At 47.6% G+C, this 23,916-nt stretch overlaps 1 protein-coding gene across 5 annotated transcripts in view; it reads right to left on the reverse strand.

The window, feature by feature from the left end:
• Positions 1-499: 499 nt before the first annotated feature.
• AP2B1 (adaptor related protein complex 2 subunit beta 1) overlaps positions 500-23,916 on the reverse strand; it is a 77,732-nt gene continuing 54,315 nt past the window's right edge. For 4 of the 5 annotated variants that reach the window (XM_029961332.1, XM_029961334.1, XM_018076725.3 and 1 more), the window contains 7 exons: positions 23,587-23,733; positions 22,168-22,313; positions 19,593-19,722; positions 11,101-11,185; positions 10,266-10,352; positions 2,085-2,239; positions 693-1,031 (listed from right to left, as the gene is read on the reverse strand). In XM_029961332.1, the coding sequence (XP_029817192.1) occupies positions 957-1,031; positions 2,085-2,239; positions 10,266-10,352; positions 11,101-11,185; positions 19,593-19,722; positions 22,168-22,313; positions 23,587-23,733 (825 nt within the window). In that variant the 3' untranslated portion in view covers positions 693-956. Of the gene's footprint in view, positions 1,032-2,084; positions 2,240-10,265; positions 10,353-11,100; positions 11,186-19,592; positions 19,723-22,167; positions 22,314-23,586; positions 23,734-23,916 lie in introns of all 5 variants that reach the window. The other variant, XM_029961333.1, reaches the window with a different exon arrangement.

Genomic DNA, 23,916 nt, shown 5'->3' on the forward strand with positions numbered 1-23,916 from the left:
GGGGGCACAGCTCGGGGGACGGCCGAGAAGGCAGTTCAGCCACAGCAGGCACGGAAAGAACAGGAAAAGAGGGGCTGCAGATGGGTGAGGATGCAGAGACCACACCTGAAGCTCTGGCATGAGCCTTTTGATCTAAGAACGGGCTCATTTCCTTCATTTCATCCACCCGCTGTCGCCGATCTAGGCCTGCAGCTCCTCCCCACGCAAAAGCAGCCTCGCTCCTCAAATCAGCAGCTAATGAGCCAGGGAGATGGCTGGAGTGAAAACACACCATCAAAGCAGTGCCGAGTCTGCCAGCACAAGTGTAATAAAAACCCCTCTTTAGGGACCGAACTGATGGCTCTGTTCCTGGTTCCCCGAGGCCGTGCTCACCCTGCTAGAGCCCAGCGTCCCTGCAGGGCTCCCAATGCTTCCTTGGATTCACCTTCCCTTTGAGCCAATTACAATAGAAAAACTCAAAAAAAATGTATAAAAATATAAAATAAAGTGCAGTGTTATGTTTTCGACACTTTTGCCTTGTTTTAATGAGCAGACGTGTGGTTTTTGCTTGGTTTTTTTTTTGTTTTGTTTTGTGTTTTTTTTCCCCAATGAGCGGTATTTTACAAAATCGAAACTACACCTAAAGCCATTTAGAAAACACTGAACATTGGCACAAAATGGAGAAGCCCACGAGAACGGATGAGTGGGGGGCGAGGGGGACATGGGAGTAGTCGAAGCAGTGGTTACAAACTCCATGGACGCTAAAAATACCAAAGGGGTTTGTTCCCTATCATCGTTAGCACGTGGATACTAATTGCTACCTTGTTTAATCAGTGCCTTTGACTGAAATCCTACACATGAATACAGCTGCTTCCAGTTACGAGTGCTTTTCCCCCCGCGCTAGCGGTGAAGGAGGATTTGGGGACCCCTTTTTCCCCCCCCTCCTTCCGCAGGGTGAGGCACAGGCTGATCTCCTGTTAGTTTTTCAAGATGGCATCGTAGGCCTGGTAGATGTACTGGGACACTTCGGGAGCTCGGCATTTCAGGGAGAGCTGTGGAGAGGAGAGGAGAGGTTAGTGGAGGTGCAAAGGGAGGCAGGAGCTTCCAGTGTCCACGAAGCAGCTGGAAATGTCTGACCTACAGCATGGGTTGGACAGCCCACGGATGTGGATGATGACAGTCACAGAGAATACTTCCCCTGGTACTGCTTTCGCCATCACCAACCCCAAACTGCCTTTTCAGAGGTACACGAATGCAAACTCCCACTGAGGGGTTCCCAAATTCCTTAACAAATGCAGGTGCCCCAGCAGGCATGGAGGAAGGGGACATGGCCCCAAACTGAGACAAGGGACCTGCTCGTCCTCATGCTGTAAATCCCAGCACTAAACCCAAGGGCTTCTAATGATCTGCTGCTCAGTCCTGATGGACACAAACTTGGCTGTCACCCCTCTCTAAAGCAAAGATCAGGTTGAGACCAGGCTTGTGCCATCAATCTTTGTGCAAACACTTTAAATCACCTTCCAACTCTTGCTTTCACCCCGTGGGTGACCAGAGGTTTTTCTTGAAGCTCCTGGCACAGCTTCCAACGGGAGATAAATCCTCTAATACCAGGACACTCAGACACACAGGCCCTCAGAAAGGGAGCAAAGTCAAAGAGAACAGTTACAGGGGTGCACGAGGCAGGACAGGGAACATCCCTCCCACCAGCCTCAGGCTGATGCCAGCACGAGGCCAAAGAGGCTCTGACATCCAGCCAGTCTCCCCTGCAGGGCATAAATCACCCCTCATCAGTGAGAGGGGGAAGGGCATCCTGGCTATGCTTTCTTGCTAATATCTCTTGGCTTTATCTCCAGGTAACCTTGGCAAGTAACTGCTCATTGCTGAGCGGGCACTGTCCCAGCTCACTGGTAACACAGCAGCGGAATTCTGATGTTCCTCACTTCTTCCCCCGTTCAGTGGGCACTCCTAACCCCCCCCAGGCAAATTAACAGGATCTCCCCCAAAATGAGCACGTTAGGCAGAGCGGGGAGAAGCTGCTCTGCATGTGAGGTGAGTTAGCAGGATCCCAGCCTGCACCACGTGCCCTCCACGGTCCGACACCTCACCGTGTAGTTCGGGTTCCCCGGCTGGATGCGAAGCTCAGCCAAGATCCAGATGCCATTGGTGAGCTTCAGAGACTGGTAGAGCATGTCCTGGCCCTCCACGTTCCTCTTGGCAATGGTGTAGACATTGTTGTTCTGCAGCTTGCTGGAGACAGTGTCTTCAGAGAGAAGCAAGAAGAAAAACACATCTGTTAATTCAGATTCATCATCTGCGGCAACAGGAGAGCCCAGAGGGACATTCCCAGGATGCAAGTGCACAATGAAACTCTGACTTCTTCCCTGGGGACAGGAGCAAACATGACACAAGGAATAAAAATTCCAATGTGCTTCATGGACCTACCTTCTTTCTTTTAGGCTGTGATCTCCTTTGCTAAGTATTTGCCCATTTTACAGGGCTTTCACTTACTGCTCTGGGTCATTCAGGACTTACTGCCTTTATCAAGGCAAGACTCTCAAGGCAGCTCAGAGGGTAAGAGCACTCTGTTTTATCCATAACCCCCAATCAGCTGCAGGCAGGCTAACCTGGAGGCAGTCAAAGGTCAGAACAAGAAGTTGGAAAAGCACAAAGATCACTCCCTGAGGTCCTGTCCCAACCCTGACAGCTCCCTCCTGCTTCCCTCGCACGCAGACACTTCTGGTCAAATCAATGTCATACAAGGCAGTAAAAATACTTTCCTTTATTTTCAAGCAATTTCTTGAAAGGTAGAAACCCACAGACATGTCTCTAGACGTCACAGGGCTGTGATACAGTTTTATCACACAGCCTGACCTCAGCTGATATGTGATTTCACCTGCAGACCTGTATGGATGTCATCATGACACACATTATTTCTACGGGACCTTTTGAGGAAACCAGAACAGAGGCAAATACACAGAACACAAAGGCTGACACCAGCAATCTCTGGATGCCAAGGAGTTTCTCAGCACAGAGAAGAGCAAAGCTCAGACTTTGGATGCCAGGAAAGGGGCACATCCACACTTTGGGTGGAAGGCTCAGGGAGGAAGACACCACATCTGATAAGCATCATTGGCAAATTCCTATTCCTGGTGCCCAATAAGAGAAATTTAACTCCCTGCTGGGCCATTACTAGCAGGTTGGGTACTTTTGACAAAAAACAAGGGAGAGAAACAGCCTTAAACCAGCTTGCACTGAACGCCCAGAGACTGGAAATGTAGTTTCCATCTCAAGGAGCACAGGGAGCAGGACAGCAGCAGAGAAGCAGCAAAGTAACCCTGCAGCTCTAATCCACCCCTGCCCCTACAAACACCAAGATCTGCCTGTGCCAGATTTGAGAACGGACACAAGTCTGTGCTGGCACACGGGGGGATTAAAGGGGGGACAGCAGAGCCTGTTCATGCACCAGGGAATGGTGGAAGGAGGAAAGAAAGGGCCCCACAAATCCATACCCTGATGCAGAGACTTGGATCCGCTGTCTCTCCCCAGGGCAGGGCTGATAACCAGAGCTGTGGAGCGGCTCCATGGGCAGCCTGGACCCTTCGCTGAGCCCCGCTGCTCCCCAGGCTTCAGAGAGCTACACACGGGTCGAGGACGGTTCAGGCATCCAGCTACCCAGACACACTCAGATTTAGGCTTCCTCTCTTCCCCAGTTACTATGGAAACTGGCAGATATAAGTAACTAATGAGATCTTTTGCTTAAAACCCCTCATTCCCTGTCTCCTCCTCCCACCCATACTCCTCCTCTACACAACAAACTCATCCAGACTAAGGAAACAGGCAATGCAGAGCAGTCCCCTCACAGAAAGTGTGGCTGGGAGAGACATCACCCAGCGAGGAGGAAGCTTAAATTCCCATCTCCTCATTCCCCCCAGAGCGAGAGCAGCCTGCAGGGTTTGTGAGGGCTCAGTGTCCAGCACAGGCACCTGCTCAGAGGGTACATCCTTGTCGGAGAGGGACGTTGAAATTAAACGGGATTTTGTTTGCCCAGTTTTAACAGGCTGTGGGTTAAACCTCACCCCCCTGGACATGTATCCTGAAGGTGGAACTACTGGCAAGGAGTTTCTCCTGCCATCATTACATCGGCCACAGCAGTCTCCCCTCCACTGGGGGATGCTGTTGGAAAAAAGGCATTCCCTGGGGACCAGGGGGTGCAGGATTGGAAGCACAGCTGCAAGTGAGCAGCTGTAATTTTGGCAGCTGTGAGGCTGCTACCCCATCCCACGGTGTGATGGCAGAGGAGGGGAGCTGTGCTTTGGGAGCACAGTTGGTGAGATGGGGCTGCAGAGCAGCAGCTCTTATGCCAAACCCCTTGTGTGATGGCTCCTCTTGCAATTTAAACATCCACAGCCTTTGCTGAGGGGCAGGTTTCCAAGGAGGAACATGCTTGTAAGGGGATACAAGGAGGGAAAGTGAGGCAGGGCAATTCCTAGGAAAGCCTGTTTTCTGCTTCCCTGTCTGACCTCAGTCACCCTCTGAAGAGAGCAAAAAGCCCAACCAAAACATGCCCTGCCTCAGCCAGGTACCCCCACCAACGTGAGCAGGCTGGAGCTGATGCTTGGCTTGTCCAACTCCTCCTGCCACCTCTCTCAGCACCGATTTGGGGACTGGCCAGAGCTGACCCCCTCTCCCCACAGGTAGCATCTCCCGTCCCTCCTGCTCTCTGAAGTATCAGGAATTTGGATTTTGGAGATCATCAGAGTTGCTAAGCAACAGTGCCAGGCTGTGCCTGGCTGAAGGCAGGACCGCTAATGCCATGTGACAGCACAGCCTTTAAAAAAAACCTAATAAACCCAGGCAGTTATTGCTGGGAGCAGAGAGCTGAGCCCAGCTCTGCACAGCCAGAGCACAGCACCCACCAGAGCCCCAGCGAGGCAGGAGGAGGGCTGAGTGACCCTGGGGGTTGGTGACTCTGCAAACCAGAGCACATGAGTCCTTTGGCAGATGCACAGTCCACACCTGACCTTGCGCAGCAACTTCCTGCAGGGCTTTTTCTTTTGGCTCAGGGATTGTTCTCACAACCTTCCTGAAGTGAAATGTAAGGACACAGGGAGATTTGCCCATCACCAGGGCCAGGGAAACTTCTAACATCAGTTCATCTTTCAGGGTTGGGTTTTTGGGTTTGTTTCTTTTGCTTTCTAAACAGAATTCTTTACCTCAGATCAGCAATTAAATAATGCACAAGGAAACACAGGCACGCAGGGGAGAACAGCTGGACAACCTCTCCTCCCTTGCACTGAAGTGATCCAATGCTTTTTAACGGCACTTTCCTTATGGGTAAAGCAAAGGACATGCTTAAATATTCTACCCATCAGCTTAAGAACTTCACTTCTGAACTCAAACAGCCAAGATGACCAACTGGCAACCACGGGGTTTTTGTGAAGGACATGCAATAATTCACAGTCAACATCAACAATACACCTTTTCTGAACTTGGTGGCATTCTGCAACAAGCCCTGGATATCAGAAAGGAAAATTTAATGACTATATTTTATGCTGTGGTAGCTGAGAACATCCCCATGCCATTTCCAGCACCACCTCAATGGTTCTGAGCATCCAGCCAAGAACTGCATTCAAATACAAAATGCAGACTCTGATGCAGGGGGGAGGCACTTGGGGCAATATGATGACAGTTCATTAATTTTCAAGACATGTAATATGCACTAGTGCTGTAATTTATAAAACTATCAGGTACAAGATTTGCACACACAGAAGAAAACAACATACCACAGAAGCTTGTGTATGATTGTCCCCCAGGTTGTTTCATCAAAAAAATCCAATTTCTCTTTGTTCTGGCATTAGCAAATTACTCAAGGGAGAAAAACAAAGTGACCACTGCATACCAATAAAGCCACATCCAACTCCAAACACAAAAGCTGCTGTTTCACACCAAATTGTGGACAAGTAATAAGCAAGTAAAACCAAAATTCCTAGAACTGCTGAACAGCACAGCAACTAATTGCCTCCCATTTAATGGCACTCAGTCTTCATGTGCAAGCCAGCTTGTCCTCTTTTACTCTGTGGGTTTGGGTAAGCAGAATTACCAAAAAAAAAAAAAAAGAAAAACATTTAGCTAATCTGATTTGCATATCCTAATGTGGTGATCCTTTAAAATTTAGTCAAACTTAGCACATTTTAAAAACAGTGTAAACAAGTCAAACTGAGCTTTAGTGCACACTCAATTACAGAGGAAATCTCAGATGGTCTAAGTTGCACCAAAAGCACCCAGAGTATTAGAGCTATAACAGACTAGGAATCTATTTTCATGCACTAGATTCTTGAATGTTCATTAAAACCCTCCCCAAATCAATTAATTTAGTGCTGGATTCATAAGAGATGAGGATGCTGGGCTGTAACAATGACCTTGTGCTTTCATTATTTCTGAATAAAGTTTTCTCCACGGAACTATCCCAACCTCTTCCGAAGAGGCAGGTGCATGAAACGGCTCTAATGAATTTCAGATGTGCCATGCATCCTAAGAACACCTTGGTCCCATGATACAGCTCCAGACTGGCTCCTCCGTGGCCATACAGCCCTCAGGAACAGCCTCAGGCCAGTGCCAGCTCCCACCCCTGGGAATCCAACCCCCAAATCCAGAATTAAGCACTCATCTCTCACTGAGTCACTGGGAACAGCAGGAATACCTTCAAAGGTCCAGGATTTGCTTTTTTTTTTTTTGGAAATGAAGATGCTGGAGTCATGGATTAGAGTGGCCTGCTCTGCCCACTTAAGGATACCTGCCCTTCATCCCACAGCCTGGACCTTACCCTTGGCTTCAGCTTGCTGTGCTGTGGGCTTCCTGCAGCAGCCAAGATTTTCTGGCTGTCCTGTGCACTGTTTTGGGGTGAGCTGCCAGGCAAAGGAGCTTTTTTTTGTGCCATCCCTGTTGCAAGCCATCAAAGCTCAAATCAATCCTCTTTGGCTTGCCTTGTGGGCACAGGATGGATCTTTTACCTACAGAGGCACAGACTCCCACAGAAGCACCTCTGCTGACTGACTGTGTTTATCTCCTTTTTGTTTGAAGGAAGAAAAGCAATAACCTGAGGAAAAGCCTTCAGTTTGCACAGGAGGTGCTGTAAGGTGACTGTTGCACGGTGACAGACAGCCCTGGATGTACAAGAAACGCACAAGCTGCTTTTCTGACAGATAAAACCCCAGCCCCTCACAAATCCCTGTTCCAAGCCTATCTCACTTTGGTTTAGAGAGAAAGAAATTACAATTTCAGTTTCTTCACTGAAGAATAGCAGCATCCCCTGGTTAGCTCCTGTGTATCCACACAGAACTTAAGCTCCACTTCTCACACGGTGCAGAAGCAGCACAGATGGGAACACTCAGGGAACTGAAGGCTGTTTGCAGCTGGGAGAAGGAAAGCCACGTACCGAGGGTGCAGGGACCACACTCCTGATCAGCCTCTGCCCAGCAGCCCAGCTTGGCACCCTCTGCTCCATCCAAACCCTGCTGCAGCCACAGCTCCAAGTAGCTGGTGGAGCTGCCTTAGGGCACATCAGCTGGGAGCAGAGGTATTTTTAGCTCACAGCTGAATTCACGTCACCAGGCTGGAATCGGTGAGACCGAAGCATGAATGGCACGGTGCGTCCCTGAGCACTCGCCACCGAGTGGGTGGGCCCATGCTAGGCATGAATTACTGATCCTGGGCATGAATTAGTGATCCTGGGCATGAATCAGTGATCCTGGGCATGAATCAGTGATCTGAGCACATGCAAGGAGGGATAACAACTCACACCTCTGTGGAGCCAGCAGTGCTCACGAGCTTCTCGCTGTGCTGAAGGACTGCACAAACCCAGCATCTCCTCACGTTTGGAGAGGAGCTGCTGAAATCTGGAGTGAGTTTTGTGCAGCTCTGCCACATGACCACTGTGAACCCTAATCTGTGCAGTGACGTGAGCTGCACGTGGTGGTGTGTCATGAGTGAGCAACAGAACAACCGAGCCCAAATCGAGAGCTTAACTGGTTAGACACCTCTCCTAGGAGAGTCTTTGGAACATGAACCGGTCTTTCCTCCAAAGGGATCAAGTTCCTAAAAGTTTTATACCCGGAGTTGCTCTTCTTGGAAGAAAGGAAGTGTCTTTTCTACTATTTTCACTGGGTTTAAATGATCAAGACTGTGAATCTTGAAACATTATCACCCGACTGTGGCAGGTGGCCAGACACACCCTTGCTCTGGAGTAAACTAGTAGCAAGATGGATTCAACTGTTGTCAGAGCTCATCCAGCTTACTCTGCCTTTGCCACTGCAAACAGCAGCTTGCCATGCTGTGAGAAGCCTCCATCCCTGAGGATGCTGGAAGGCCAGCACCCCATGGGTTTTGGGCTCTGGCTGATCCTTGTACAGGCAAAGCTCGATGCTCTCAGGATGGTCGAAACTAGAGGAGGGTATTGCTCAGATGACATCAAGGTGAGTGGACTGAGCCAGGGTAGATAAAATCCAAAGGGACTAAGACAAGCACACAAGATTTCCCTAGTTATCCTTCCTGCAAGCTACCGGCCTGCTCCGTGCCCAAACCCAGGCGGTCAAGGAAGGGAGCGGCCGGTGGAGCTGCAAGAGGGAGGAGGTGTCGGCAGCGGAAATCCAGAAACGGAACCTTCAGCGGATGGAAGGGTTTGAAATCTGTTTATGAGACATGACCCACTTTCTGCAGCACACAAGCCAGAGAGGCTGGCAGATCCCACACACCCCCCAGCATCCCGAGTGACGGATCGCTCTTGGGAGAGGCTCTGCGGCCAAGGCTCTTCCCGCCCGAGCCTGGCAGTGCCTGCAGATCCCACTGCAGAGAAACCACCCGGCGTTCCCGTCCTCTCCCTGCAAGCTGGGAACATGTTCTGCTCTGAGTATCCCCAGTTCAGGCAGGCCTGGACTGGCAAACCCTCCCGGAATGGGGAGCGTTCTGTCGCTCCACATTTTATAGCATTTTCTTCCGGAGGGAGGAAGGGGCCAGGCCAGGCTGCAGGATTGCCAGGGCTCATCTTCCCAGCCATGCACCCCTCCTCTCTCCCTCCCAACCCACATCCTCTGCTAGCCAGCACTCTGACACCAAACATGGGAAGCTTCTAGCATTTCTGATTGGCGATGAAGAGCCCTGGATGCAGTCAGGACATGGCCAGGGCAGAAGGCACCACCAGCAGCAGCTCTGCAGTGCAGGGGGAGAGGCGATGCCAAGCTCGGCCGGGAGCAGAGGGAGGGCTGGGGGAGGCACCCGAGGTTGTTCTCATTTGAAACCCCACAGTGAAATCAAGTCATAAGGTCCAACAGCTGCTATTTTTTTCCTCCTCTTCCGTGCTCCATCTTTTATATTCCAAAATAGTAATAATCATGAGTACAAAGAGACCCATGGTTTCTGTCTGCAATTGAAGCACGAGGGTGTTCATTGTGTAATAGCAGGCATGAGAGAACAAAAAGGTTACAGGGTTGGTAATCAATAGGGACACTTCTTTCATTTGTGAAACACAGCAGCTTTTGGTAGAATCACTTGGCTCCTGTCCAGAACCTTTTGAACAGGAGCAAAGCTGCTACACTGGCCCCATTCCACTCTTTTACACTCCATCATCCTTCAGCAGTAGTAAGGTCATACGTACAAGCAGGATGCTCACAGAGGTAACTAGATGGCTAAACAGACTGAACAGGACCAAATTTCATCAAAATGCATCAATATCTCAGCTAACAACAGCAGACCAAAGCTCTTCTCACATGGCCTGTCCTCCACAGACATTACACCACCTTATAGTGTTATGCAGGGTTACTCTTTCACAACAAAAAGAAGAAAGGAGCTGCCAAAAAGTGAAGTGAGTGGCCCAGGATGATGCAGAAGGTTAAAGTCGGGCTGGAACACCTTGTCCAAAACTCACAGCAGCAAGACAGGGTTGCCTAACAGCCCCAGCACCGTATTCAGCTCTATTTAAAGAGCAGCTTTGCAGGGAAGCAAAGTATAAAAGAGAAAACAAGAATACAAGGCCCAGAATGAAAGGAAGAAACAGATCGGTAAAATCAAAGACCTGGGATTTTAGATGTGCTTTTATGGAGACCCAGCTGAAATTTTTCACTGAAACAAGCCCTGGGATCCCAGGCTGCTCTGTTCATAAGCCAAGGCTGTTCTGTTCAAAAGTCATCTATTCATTAACCATGAGGTTATTTTAACGAGGTGATATTAATGAGGTGATGTTTAGTGGCCCTACATCAAAAGTGCTCTCAGCACGGGAGAATTAAGCTACTCACCAGCATTCAGGTGACAGTCTTTAATCTGGAACTGAAGCTCATTTTCGTTTGGAATATCCTTCCATGTTGCAAGGAAGACCTGGCGCTCTAGAAACGAGAGAGACGATCAGCACCGTGGGATCCTCAAAGGGCCACGGCATTAATTAACACACCACAGAATGTTTCAAGGCAGACACACAAAAGGGCTTGTGGTCACTTTTTGCCCTGCTGTGGACAGACCCAGGATTTGCTCCCACAACAACCTCAGTCTCACTGTAAAAGCACCAGAGCTTTGATGGATTTTGGCCCCCCAAAAAACAGAGACAGTCTTTAACATATGAGCTGTTTACAAGCCAAGAACAGGCAAGATTTGACAAGAAGGAGCAAGATCCACACATTTAGGATTATGTTAGTGAAAGCTGCTTTTCAAGTAACTTCCCAGCCAATTCAAACAACAATTCAATAAAGGAATACAAAAATTACAGTGAAAGTGGTATGGGGGCAAATTCTAGACCCACTTGAGTGAATCAAACCCTCAAAAAACCCCCAAAACAACAAAACCCAAAACTACAACAACCCAAACCAATACTCAAAAAATCCACCTCAAAGAAAACAGATCTGTCCCTTGCCTGGCAGAGAGAATCAAAGCAGAAGATGTAGGTTCTGGCAGCTCTTGGAACTGGAGGACAACAAGGGCAGGCTACCAAAGCAGATCAATTCAGGCTGAGAGATGCACTGGCACGAAGGTCATTGCCAAGCACATACTGATCTCAGCCATGAGACAACTGCACCCAGCTGGGCACTGCCAGCACAATCTGTCTTGGAGGAGCCTGACCACAGACCTAAAAGCACTCACCCATTTTGCCATCCTCTACAAAGAGCACGTTGAGAGGAATTAGGCAGCTGAAGTAAAAGACATCGATGTTGTTTTTCACAGCCACCTGTTAGAGAAGAAACAGGGAGGTTAAAGAGTCTCCATCAGCTGGAAATCCAAAGGGATCACAAAGTTTCACACAGGCTCATCACCCTGGAGTGCTCTCTCTGAGCATTGGCCATCTCCAAATGTGAGACTCCCTGGAGGGATGTTACTGAGCTTCTGGGTAGTTTCAGACAAGGACTGGTCCCAGCCCTCTGCACTCACTCCATTTTCCCTAAAAGCTGCCCAATCTTCTCCTGTGAGCCTTTCACCATTGCTGCTTCAGAGCCAATTGCACTGATGGGCTCACAGCAGCATCCTTGCTCTTTCCTGCTCTTGTCCAGCCTCTCCCTCTCCTCACTCCTTACACTTCCAAGGTACATCCCCAGCTCTGGGCTGCACACAGATGCTACTGTGTCTGTCATATTGCACATCAGCTTCTTCAGCACCCCTCTTTGCCATCTCACTCTTGTAACTCCCCAGCTCCAAACCCCCGTGTATTGTTTATTTGCAACTTCATTTCCTTATTTTTCACCTCTTTGATTAGCTCTGTCTCAGTCCAGACACTTTCTAGAGAGCCTCAAGTGGGTCTGTTGCCCGCATCTTCCTTGCAGCATCTCCCAAGCCTCCTGCCTCTACCTTAGTGAAAGCTATACAGGATTCCTGGAAGAAGAAAGCCCTGCCACAGAGATATTAGGGCAGGCAACAAAAGATCACTTCACAAAAGACTTAATTCTCAGTGTCATTAAACTCTGCCAGCCAGGGAGATGCACTGGTTTGCCTTTATCACACACACTTGCCATGTTCCCCACTAATCTCTGCTAACAGAGAGCAACCTTGCCTTCAGTTCTCCCCAGGCTGAGAGCTGAGGGCACAAAAGCAGGAGCAAACTGGAGGTCTGAGAAGTGCACTGTCATAATGTAGCACAGAAAAAGGCAGCTCTGGGCTTTATTTCCATGCCTCTCACGCTCTCCCCACGTCAGCCCGCGCAGCGATAGCCTGTCAGGGGAGTACAGCTCAGCACACACCTGCCATTGCTCCCAACGAAGGAACCTAAAGTCTGTAAGAAAGACCCAGAATTGAGGCCGTGTGGGGAATTTCAGGAGACATTTGAGCTCCTCCTTCCTTTGAAAAGCCCCAGAAGGAGTTCTCTGACTCGCCATCGAGCTGAAACACAAACCAGACCATGCTAAACGCTGAGCCAAAGGGATAAGTTGGCTGCTACAAAGATTTATGCCAAGACAAACTCCATTGACATTAATTACAATTTACTGGTGTCCTGCTGAGAAAATCTGTTGTCACACAGTGTCAAGTTTAGAAAGACACCCCCAAATGTTGGTAAAAGCCAGCTGTGGATAAACAAGGGAGGGGAATAAACCAGAGAATTCAAACACAAGACAACTGATTAGACATGCACACAAGCCAGAGGACAAGTAAAAGGAGATCAAGCTCTCAAACAAACTCTTTTGGCAACTGGGAAGGTCCTAGAAGTGCAAAGAACTGCAGAAAGGTAGATGTGACAGTCTGTGGTGTTTCTACTTCCAGCCATCAGTAAAGGTAACAAATTTAATTCCCACAGTGCAAGCCAGCTTAAGAAGGGATTAGTTTAAAGCCCACTAAAACCACGTAAATGATGGTGCAACTGAGAAAAAAAATTGGCAATGGTGCTCTGCACCAGGGAGCTGTTACATGCTCCCATTGCTGGCGTCACGCTCACGAGTTGGAGTGTTCAGTGTTTGAGCTGGAGGCACCAAAGCCAGGGGGGTAAAAGCAGATTGGTGGGTGGATTTAACGTGATTCACCTCTGCAAAATGTGTGACTGAACACACTGGGTGAGTAGCCAAAAACACACACCTCCAAGTCTGGGAGGGGAGAGCTGGGGAAAGGACAGCAGTGTAGCCATTCCAGATGCTATGCTTGGATATAAATCATGGAGATGAGCCAGAAGAAGGAAAATTTAGGCTAAATGTCTGGGAAAAATGATAGTGAGAATTATTAAGCAGCACAAAATTCCTCTGAGGAAGAGAGAAGCTCCAGTGCTTGGACTATCTAAAATCAGCCTTGACAATGCTCTCAATAAGAGGAACTGTAGAAAAACAACAAAGCAGAGCAGGGACTACACTGCGTGACCCAGGATCTTTTCCAGTTCTGATTTAATGATTAATTGCCTTGCCTTAGAACAACAGAGATTACTTAGCTTTTGTAGCTAATTGTTGTTGCCATACAACAGCAGTTTCTTACAAGAGGGGCTGGAAAGCAGAGCCTTCTCTCCAGTCACGGTTTGGGAGGCACACTCCAAATTAATATGCCAACCCTGTCCCTGCAGTTATAAGGATGCTATAAAAAGGTATCTGCTGACCTGCTTCTCAACTCTGCAGAAACATACTGAGTAAGCTGCTTTGGCTATACTCTGGAGAGCTACCCAATTAAGATGCTCTGAAGTGCAATTTCTTCCCAGTAAAGAAAAATCAAGCCACATGCCAGCCTTCCTCCCAAACTGCATCACTGGGTCCAGTAATGACATCACGTGTCACCTTGCAAGCATCTGTAATGATGCAGGAACCAGCTGTTACAAATAACTTTTGCAAACAGGAAAGGAAAAGGCTACGGTCTCCTTAAACCCACAGCACCAGGACAAGGCTGGTGAGCTTTTCAAGATAAGCTTCCATCGTTCAACACCCCACACTTCCCCTGAAAAGCCAGGTATGCCCTGTTAGCACTGTGGCCCACAAAATCTGGTCCATGAAAAGGCACCTGCGGATACCTGGATGGGGGAACTTGCACCAAGGAAAAGCTAAGAAGCTCTCCCAGTCAATAGCAGCTTTCCAGGGTCATGCTTTGCTCCACATCAGGAGCATCCAATGCCATCTGACAGGCTACAAAAGCAACCACAGGCACAAAGCAGATCCACAGGAGTGCCTGCAAGAAACCGAGCAGCTAACAGCAACTTGCCAAAAAAATCCAGTGCTCCTCAGGTAGGAACATTGTCCTGAGACAGTCAATGACATTTGAAGTGATATCAGTAGCTGAGAAGTCTCTCCAGGTTTGACACGCTCGAAAGAAACCTCTACTTGCATTCCATAAATCCTCCAGTCCACACTAAATTTCCTCATGGCTCTGCAGCTTTAACCTGCTGACCTGGACATGAACTATTAAATCTCTAGCTAGACCTTCAGCCTCAGACATTTCAGAGTTGAAACAGAAGCATTTTTAATAAAAATGGCTTTCTATCAGCAACCTTTTCAAGAGGAAAAAAAATATTAGTACCTTGTGAATTTAGTCAAGCAGCCTACAAAGCTCTGAGGGATAGAAGTCAAAAGGTGACAGATTTTTGTGTGATGCTTCACTGATGAAAAGGTGTGAGCCCACTAAAAACTGGCACAGGGTTTCAAATCACTTATGTCTAGTTCGTGATCTGACTAGAGGAACCAGCACCTCTAGAAATAACCCCTGGAACATATTTGCTCACCTTGTAGCACAAGCACCCTTCTGGTGACCTTCCTTGAAGTGCAACTCTCTGAGAGCCAACATATGGTATTTTGGGGAAGAGGTACCTCACAAGAACAAGGTTAAGCTATTTTCTTCAATAGTGTAGGTTTCTGATGCTTTAAATCCCAGACTTGAGCATAAGAACTGACTTTCAAAGTCAAGTCTGAAAGCAACACAGATGCTTTCCATCAGCAGCAAGTACACAACATACCCACTTGGAATCCCATTAGCACCTACACTAAATTAAGGATTTACTTCAAGTTGGGTTTTGCTTTAGAGTCTGGTAACAGCCAAACTGTCAAGGCGAGAACAACTCTCCACTGCAGAGCCTTTTTTACCTCTGCCAGCACAAGGTCACGGTTTGTTCTGTGACAGTCTGCTGCTCTGCCTGTCACATACCCCCAGGGAATGCTGCTCCTTCACTTCATTTGGTGTGACAGGGAGGGTTCTTGGGATCCTAGGGGTGTTTGCAGCCGCTGCCAGGCGGATGCTCTGCCTCCAGGCAGGAGCCTGGAGCGGGGCACAGGCAGCAAGGCTGGGTTACGTCAATGGTCAGGGAACACAGAGTTACTGGGAGGGTTACACTGTCGTGTGCCTTGCTGTACTTGGAGTTCAAAATGCACATTTTATCAAATATGCTGCACCATGTGGCAGACGGGCCCTTAACCAGCAAACCAACAGCTTTCCCAGCCGAGTCAGGAACTGGCCGCAGACGCCACGCTGTGATCCAAGTCCCTAATTCAGGGAGTTCCCAGGAGGATTCTTTGCTGAAGTAAGACTCTCACGAGTACAGACTGTTAAAATATAACCTAGGCAACAAACCCAACGAAGCACCTTCCCCCTCTAGCCACCCCAGGCTGATGTGTGGTGGTTGGTCAGTGATTTTGACACAGCTCACACACGGGCAGATACGGTGTCGTTTATCAAGGAGGCTCTGGAGGGTGAACATCTGCTGGCTGGACTTGCTGCTCACACTTTGTTTTCATGGAGAGCTGAATGTGTGAAATCTGTTTCCAAGTACTGAGTGCTCTGTTTGTGCCCTGAGATACATTAACAGCTCTGATGAATGAGAGCTCCAGTGGTTCTGCACTGCGAGGAGGAGCACAGGCGATGAGTTACCGCAGAGCTGGGTGTGGAAGGATAAGCACGATCTAGTGCATGAGCAAGGTCAGTATTTTCCTCAATGAAGAAGCTGCACCTTCCTCTGCCTTTAGAAAAACCCTTTGCCAAACTCACTGCAAGAAACCGAAGCGTTCTGCACCTCACACTGCTCAGCAGCAAGGGAGAGGTTTGTGTTTCAAAGTGCCACTTTCCAGAGAGAAATGCAGCTGGTGGATTCTTCCCTCTCCATGCTCATCAGATCATCTCACAGGCATTTTGGAAAACTGAAGCTATGCTGCTTTCAGTTGCATGGCTCAGTAGGTGCAACAAACAGCAGGTAATGCTGGAGAATGGGACACACTGATGGGGAATTCTGAATGTGGGTCCCAAGGGGTGGCTCCAGCCTCAGGCAGCCCTGCTACTGCTCCAGGAGCCCCTGCAGCTTGTTTTCAATTGTATTGTCTCCTGCAAGGGATTGTCACCTCACAGAAGAGATTACCATATCTGTGCTATGACAGGCCAGGCCTGAGCTCTGAAACTCTTGCAGCAGGTTGGCTCCACTTCACCTATTTCCAGGGTTAGGGGAGCAACTCTTGTGCCCCTAGATGGGTATTCCAATTTCACAGCATTTCATAGCCCTTAAAAGGCTGTTTGTTAGGGACAGTGGTTCACTTTAGCACAGAAAGGTTCTCAACCCGGTCATTTTCTAACTCCAAATTTGACTCAAAATATCTGAAAAGAGTTAATATTCCTCACCGGTGCAAATCCCTATTTCAAAAAACACAATTTCCTCTTTGAGAGCTGAAAGTCTCAAACACGTGGTGGCAAATATACCTCACTCAGCCCAACTCTTCCACCAGGTGTGACCCTAACAGCCCACATGTCACCAGAGGGGTATCACTGCTTTGATTGTGAAAAGGCAGGTAAAGGACCCAGGCAAGCCTGTACAACTACCAGAGTCATCTCCATGGCTGGCAAACACTCAGGAAGTTCAATGTAGCCTCTCAAGAACCTCTGGGCAAGAGTTTGTTAGCATTTACAAATGCCATGTTCTGCAGAGGTGGCTCTGGGCAGGGGAACACAGCACCCACAAGTGCCAGGTTGCCTCCAAAATGCTGACAAGGCACTACAAGAGTGTCCCCCAGCAGAAGTTGGCAGTACACAAACAATTAAATCAGATTTTCTTCAGCAACAGGCACACTCCAAAGGCACCTGACAGCAGATTTTTAATCTCTAAGAAGTGAGAGATGAACCAGCGAGCAGGGATTGGAGTTTGTTCAGCCCTACAGTGTTGGGTCCAGTCTAACTCTGTCTTTACTCTTTGAATAAATCTCTGTTTGACTGGGGGTTAAATCTGAGTCAACGGGTCAAGAAAATTATCATCTCTAATTTGGGATGTGAGGGAGAAACTTGGCATTGAGTTTCACAAGATGCAAGGTCACTGGCAAACAGAAGACTCAGTTATATTTTACCTAAGTGAGCCTCTGAAAATATTTCAGTCTTCCTCATCTTCTTGCAAAAGTGGCTTTTTTGTTACCTTGTCAAATATTTTAGTTTCTTTCCATGATTACAAATGTTAAGATTAAATGAGCTGTATCAGGTGAAAGATTAGAAATGGTAATAAAAATAACCTGAACAAGACCTGAATTCATTACTTCTGAAACAGTTGCCTAAAGAATGTAGAACTAGTCTTTGAAGTTTCTAATTAACATGACAAAAACTTGAAAGCTATCAGTTTGGTTACTTCAGGACTCATTTTTCTTGTTACTAAAACAAAAAAACCCCCACCAGAATAGGAGATGAACATAAGGTCCTCAGGTTCAAATCAGCCCTGCATCTGCTCCAATGTTCCCCAGCTCAGAAAAAACGCATTAAGCAAATTCAACTTGATGAGTGTTTTGGTTCTTCAATGAATACAGGAACATTTGTATTCTCTACTCCTATATTATGCTATAAATTGTTCCCTAAGTAGGTCACCAAAACGATTTCTGAATGTTTCAACCCTTTCTACATGAACTCACAAAACAAAACCAGAGCCTTGGCTGTCAGGGCAGTGACAGAACTCCATCAAACCCACTGCTGTCAAAAAAGTAAGGGGAGTGCTCTTTTTAACTTGGCATCTGCTATTGTGATTCAACTCTTTGCAGAGAAATATACTATTACTCCATATGGCAGCTTCCCCAATTGTAAAAGGGCAGCCAAATTCTGTGGCAATGAGAGCTTTAGCAAATTAGCAACTGAGTCTGGCACTAATGAATGCTCCACTGTCTCAATAGAAGGTGGCTGGAGGTTTCCTCCCATGTTTTCTCCTTGCTTTGTTCTAGCAGAAGAAGCTACAAGAAACAAACTGCATTCCCATTTCTTCAGAGATTTAATAACCCAAATACTTCACTTCCTTGCTGATCAAAGGAAGCAGCAACTTGAGGCTGCCTTGTTGAGACAGTCCCTGGTGTTACGGAGGCTGAGCGGGACTGTCACCTCCTAGAGACTTCCAAATTTCCTTCGGAGCAGGAGGCAGATTTTACCACAGCTGACCCAAATGCAGCAATGGAACCTCATCCTCATGACCTGGACACAGAGGGAGCCCAGTTTTTCCCCGAGGCTGGAAGGGCCCTCTGTGGAAGCCACACCATGTAATTCATTCACTGTCTGCGTGCTCCCCCATCGCATGACTGCGCTCGGTGTAGGACTGCTCGTTTGAGTGCCAGAGGAGCTATTTCAAGCTGTTTGCCCAAAGACTCATCAATAAGTCATAAGCCCCAGAATGGAAGTCAAAAGAAGGGAAAAAACAGTTGCTCAGGCAGAATAAATAGTAACTTCCATTGCATTCTCTTAATCTAAAAAGAGAATGAGCTGCTTCAAAATATTCCCCTTTATGGGCTGCTACGCTACAGGAACCCAACCCAGTTCCATCTCCTGGAGACTTGAGGTGAGTGAGAGGTGCTACAATGCCAAGTTAACTGCATCTTTGGGGATACTGGGAATATCATCCTGGAGGACACAGCTTGCCCAGAGCAGAGGTAGGAGTTGCTGAACTCTGCTCCACAGAGTGGCTGCACATGGCAGCAGAGGGGAAGAGCCTCCTTCCAGGGAGAGCTGTCTGCCTGATGACTTCCAGCCCACTGCCCCTGAGGCACGCCAGGACTGATGGAGACAGTCTGGTCCAAAGCAGAGGGGAACATCTCCCTGGATCTGTCCTGTCTTTATCAGATTGACAGCCCAATCTGATAAAGAGCCTCCTCTGGGGAATGCTGTCCCTGCCGTGCACCAACACCCTCATTAATGAAACATCGGCTGCTTACGTCATTTCTCCTCTGCCTTTCCTGGAACACATCATTTGCCTTGGATTAAGCTATCTGGGGCAGAGATGTGCCAATGCCTTTATAAAGCACCCTGGTACTTAAGAGCACTAGAGAAATATTAATCACTCAGCAGTTGCCATCTTTCCTGCAATTCCTTTAATTGCCTCAATTCTCATTGACAGCTCTCGCTGCCTGCTCCACCACAGGCACTTGCTCTGCTCAGACCAGCTCCAGTTCATAAGTCCAACCAAACCTCATGCCCAGTTTATGGAACAGTGTTACTGGTACAAAGATTTTAATCTACACAGGTGCAAGTTTTTCAAGCTTGAGGTGCTTGAAAATTCACAAAATTCACTAAGTCTCTGTTTCAGTCCTTCTGAGAGAGACTAGAGAAAGGAACTGGACTAAGTTTTGGGCAGACTCATGGACCAAATCCATGTGGTATTTTGTGACTAGAGTCTTACCACACTATGTTGGGCCAAACAAACTGGGCTGAGCACCAGCTCATCTCCCCCCTGCCCAGAAAGAGACAACTCTTACCTGGAGGTTGTTCAGAGGTTCCATTTTCATGACTGGTCCCAGAGTGTTGAGGGGCAGGGAGACATCAATACTTTGGTTTGGCATCAGAGGTGTGTGAATGGCCAGTGGGGTGCTTGGGATGACCCCAAAGCTGGGCAAGAGAAAAACAGAGGTGATGAGAGCAGCACTGCATTGCCCAACACTACTCCCCTTTTGCCAAGCACAACCTGGCTCCCCTTCCCATTACTCCTGAGCTGCCCCTGCTTTACTCCAGGGAAGGAACAGAGCTCAAACAAGTAGACACTTGAAGTAGGACAAGGCATGGGAAACTCATTCAGGCTGGTCTTGTTGACAACACACACCATCCTGCCCAGGGACCAGCACCTGGGAACTCTCCCATTACCTGCAGGTCTGTGTGCTGAGCACCAGCCTGCCCAGCAAGGATCAGCACCTGGACTCAGTCAGGCCTCCTGGTTCTCTCTTACAGAGCTGGAGAGCACTGCAGGTAGAGTATATCACACACTTAATGGCTGTTGTTTCACTGGGAGCTATGGAAGAAGGAACTGAAGCCTACACAGATTAAATAAATAGCCAGGGAGGAACATGTGGGTTGGTAACAGCACTGCAGAACAAATGAACCAGAGTAGCCAGTCACAACTGACAGCACCTGGCTCAGCCACGTGGCTGGAGGCTCCTTCACTGGGATTTATCCCACCAAGCAATGCTCACTTGACCATTCAGTCCAGAAGACACTTAATTCCACAGGCACCTCTGCTTAGTGTGGCAAAGAGGGAAATCAGTACTCCTGTACTATGTACCCACTGCTCTCCAACAGCACATGGTTTGGTGTCCATACATAAATGCCTTTCTCTTTAGCAGAATCCACATGAGCTCAGAGGTCACAGAGCATTTACAGGATGTACAGGTGTGTATTTTTACTTTATTCACTATAAAACCTGATACTGCCTCTGCACAGAGTCAGCCACATTTATTGGATTTTTCACTTCTTCAGAAACCAGTAAGTGCCCCATTCTTGGTTCTCCTTAGTTTTTTTCAGCTCTAGGGAGCTGAAATAAGAATATTCTCAGCAAGGGCTTCGCCACATGATTTGCCTTCTGCAGCCATTTCACCCTGGAGGACACAAACCCTCATATTTTCTCTAAGGCTCAGAGGGAAACCAAAGTTGCAGTTTGTTACTAAGGGGCTGTGATGTTACAGAACTCCAGAGCTTTAGCTTTCTTTTATTTTTTTTTTTAAATGCTTTGTCCCAAGACTGCAGTGAATGCAATTAGTAGCAGCAGGAGAGGGGGGGGAAAAAGCAATAAAAACTTCCCAATCACAAACCTTAATATTTAAAATGAAAGAACCAGCCCTCAGCAGCTCTTTCCAATGCACCAGCCACAGTGGAAAGCAGTGACAGGAGAACAGCATTTGTAAAAGAGTAAATAGTAGTAGATTGTATATGGAGCTTGTGCTGAAAGAGGAAAAACTGTTGATTTACTGTACAGTATTTAAACTTCTTATATCCTTGAAGCCATGTAGGTGTGGCTACAACATAGCTTGATGGATGGGGGAAAATCACAAACAAAATGCCTTTTTTTCCAGGCTAATTTGCAAGAAACATTTGCATATAGCAGCTTAGCAAAACTCTCCAGAAAATATCACAGTCCAGGGAGAACATTTACTAAGACTTACTTAGCATAATGTCTTTTCTAAGTAAATCTTATTCGTCCCAAGAAATGCTAAATTTGCAAGGCTAACAGTGATTAAAGAGATGGTTTCAGTGGATTTTCAGTAGAGAACCCTTTTGCAGTGAAGTGATATTAAAAAACAGGGAGGACATTTCAGTCACAAGATACCCTTTACAGTCTTGATAAGAACTAGCCTGGCCCTTGCTCAAGATAACATAAAACCACAGGATAAGCTCTTACTGGAAAGGGCATTTGTGGGAAGGCTTTGTGACTGTGTTGCCATGTCATGTCCTTTGGCCGAGATGGGTTTCTGAGAACAATCTGTATGCTCTAAACGTTCAAGTGGCTGCTCCTTCTGACAAAACTGTTCTGCTGCCAATTACAGGGAAAACATGTGCCACAGGCTCTTAACTTGCAACTTCTTCACTGACAAACAGCTTTATTAATGAGCCCTGTACTTCCAGGCAGGCTGAGGGGCAGCACAGCAATTAGGTCAGGAGGCAGAGGCATTACGGGTTGATACTTGTGCAGCTCAGATCTTGCCTGTTTATGCTCTTGGTTTTCCTCAGGGCACTCACTGGCTATAAAACCACTAACCTGCCTAACAACTCAGGAGGCTGCTTTAAAACCACAGAGATTAAATGGGGCAGATGCTGTTTCAGAGCCGGGAGAGCGATGGGACCGTCTGCTGCCTGTTTCCCCTCAGATTTATCAGTCTGTATTTTCAGTCCTTTCAACACCACTGTGGTGTGATGGAGAGTTCAGGCTGTATCATCCAAGCTACTTCCATGACTGCATTTCACACCTGTGTAAAAGCCCTGCCTAGATCTAGCAGTGCAGACACAACCTCCTCTCACAGGAGCATGCAGTCTTTTGAACACACTGTATTGATTTTGGTTTCTTACCTGTTCTTATTGAACTGAATGGCAAAGTCAGTCATGTGCTGCAAAGCCTTATTGGTGAAGTTCATCTCCATGTAGATGTGTCCCTGCCTGTGGCTGAATGTGCCTGAGATCTCCAGTCCTTTAGCCTTCACTGCAGGCAACCAAACCTTGAACACAAGAGATGTCATTCAGCGTGAGCAGCCTGGCCTGAAGATAAACTAGTAGTTTTCAAAAAAAACCCCCCAAAAACACCAGAAGCCCTGAGTTCAGAAATTCAGCTACATTGGCACATTAAGCCCACAAAGGCTAAAGAAACACTACAGGGAAGATGGGACATGGGATGTTGAAAGGATTGAGTTCACCACTGAGAAATAAGCTTGCTGCTCCTAATCCATATTTGTTCACAGCACTCACATAAGAAATCAATTATACTATAGCATTAGTGTGCACAAGAACTTGTGTCCATCACACTAATGTGAGACTTACCGAGTCTGCTGATGGACAGGCTTCTCCAAGGGCTTGTTGGGCTATTAGAGGCAGGACAATACTAAAGTTTGAACCAAATAAAATCTATTAGCTGTTCGGGTTCTGGATTCCCAAAACACCTTTGTGGGAAAAACCCAGACCCAAATTTGAGTGGTGCAAGATGAGGTAGTGCTTAGCTCAAAATGACTCTGTTCTTTTGTAGCTGGTCTTACATATGGTGTAATAATTGCAAGGGCCAAGAGCTTTGAGTATGCTCTGCACACTCCATTTCAAATTCCTCGATTTCACAGGATGACTTAAGTTTATCCATCCATGGACTATTTAATAAGAGTGCTAATTCTTGTTTATTCCCTTTCAGGCAGGAAAGGCTAACCCAGAGCTCCCTGTGGCTGCTCCACAGCCTGTTTCCAGAACCATGTTCTGGATCTCCCGACCCCTCCTGACTAAGCCAATGCATCTGCGGTCTCTGCTGCTCACAGAGCGTTTATCTGCATTACACTGCAGCATGTTCATCCCAATCACATGGGTTTATCTTCACTGTCACGTTGGATTCCTCCAAATAAACAAATCTGCTACGAAAGTAAGCTGTTGCACATTGTATCCTGCCCTCAGTTTCCTGAGGAAACTCGCTAAGAAGCAGGTCTGCAGGAAAGCTGCTCCGGCAAAACGGAAAGTCTCGGATCTTATATAAGCCAGTCTTGAGAGTAATCTTGTTACAGGCAAAATGAGGGAACTGCTAAAACACCAGAAGTCTGTAACTACTAACTAACATGGTCTCCAATATATTGTTATTCCACCTGAGATAAACCCAGGGCTTCCCTAATGGGATGGAGCTGAACCAAGGTGCCGAAAGCACCAGAGACTCACAAATAAAGGGGACAGGTGGGCAATCTCAGACTCCTTGTAGCCCAGGGTAAGGCAATACACTGAGGAGGGCTGGTTTTCCTTACGTACAGACTTTGGAGCCACGTATCCTCCGGGAGCCATGCCTATGCCAGAGGAGAGCTCGAAGAGGTCGTTGAGTCCACTGCTGACCACTGCAGGGGTGGGCGAAGGGGCAAAGGTGGCTGGCACGGAGGAGGGAATGTAGGTCTGTCCCACCTGGAGGAGTCAGAAAGAACAGGCGCTGATTAACATCACACTTGAACGCTACTTATTAAATAAAGCATGAACTCGGGCAATATCCTAAATATTTTAAAGCCATTTGCAGCTTCCCCGCTGATTTATCAATAGTGCTAAATTATGCATTTGAATTCCAAAGCTCTTGGCAACTAATCCCTACAC

The sequence above is a fragment of the Manacus vitellinus genome, unplaced genomic scaffold, assembly GCF_001715985.3.
Source record: "Manacus vitellinus isolate BGI_N305 unplaced genomic scaffold, ASM171598v3 scaffold_32_pilon, whole genome shotgun sequence".
NCBI classification, from domain to species: domain Eukaryota; kingdom Metazoa; phylum Chordata; class Aves; order Passeriformes; family Pipridae; genus Manacus; species Manacus vitellinus.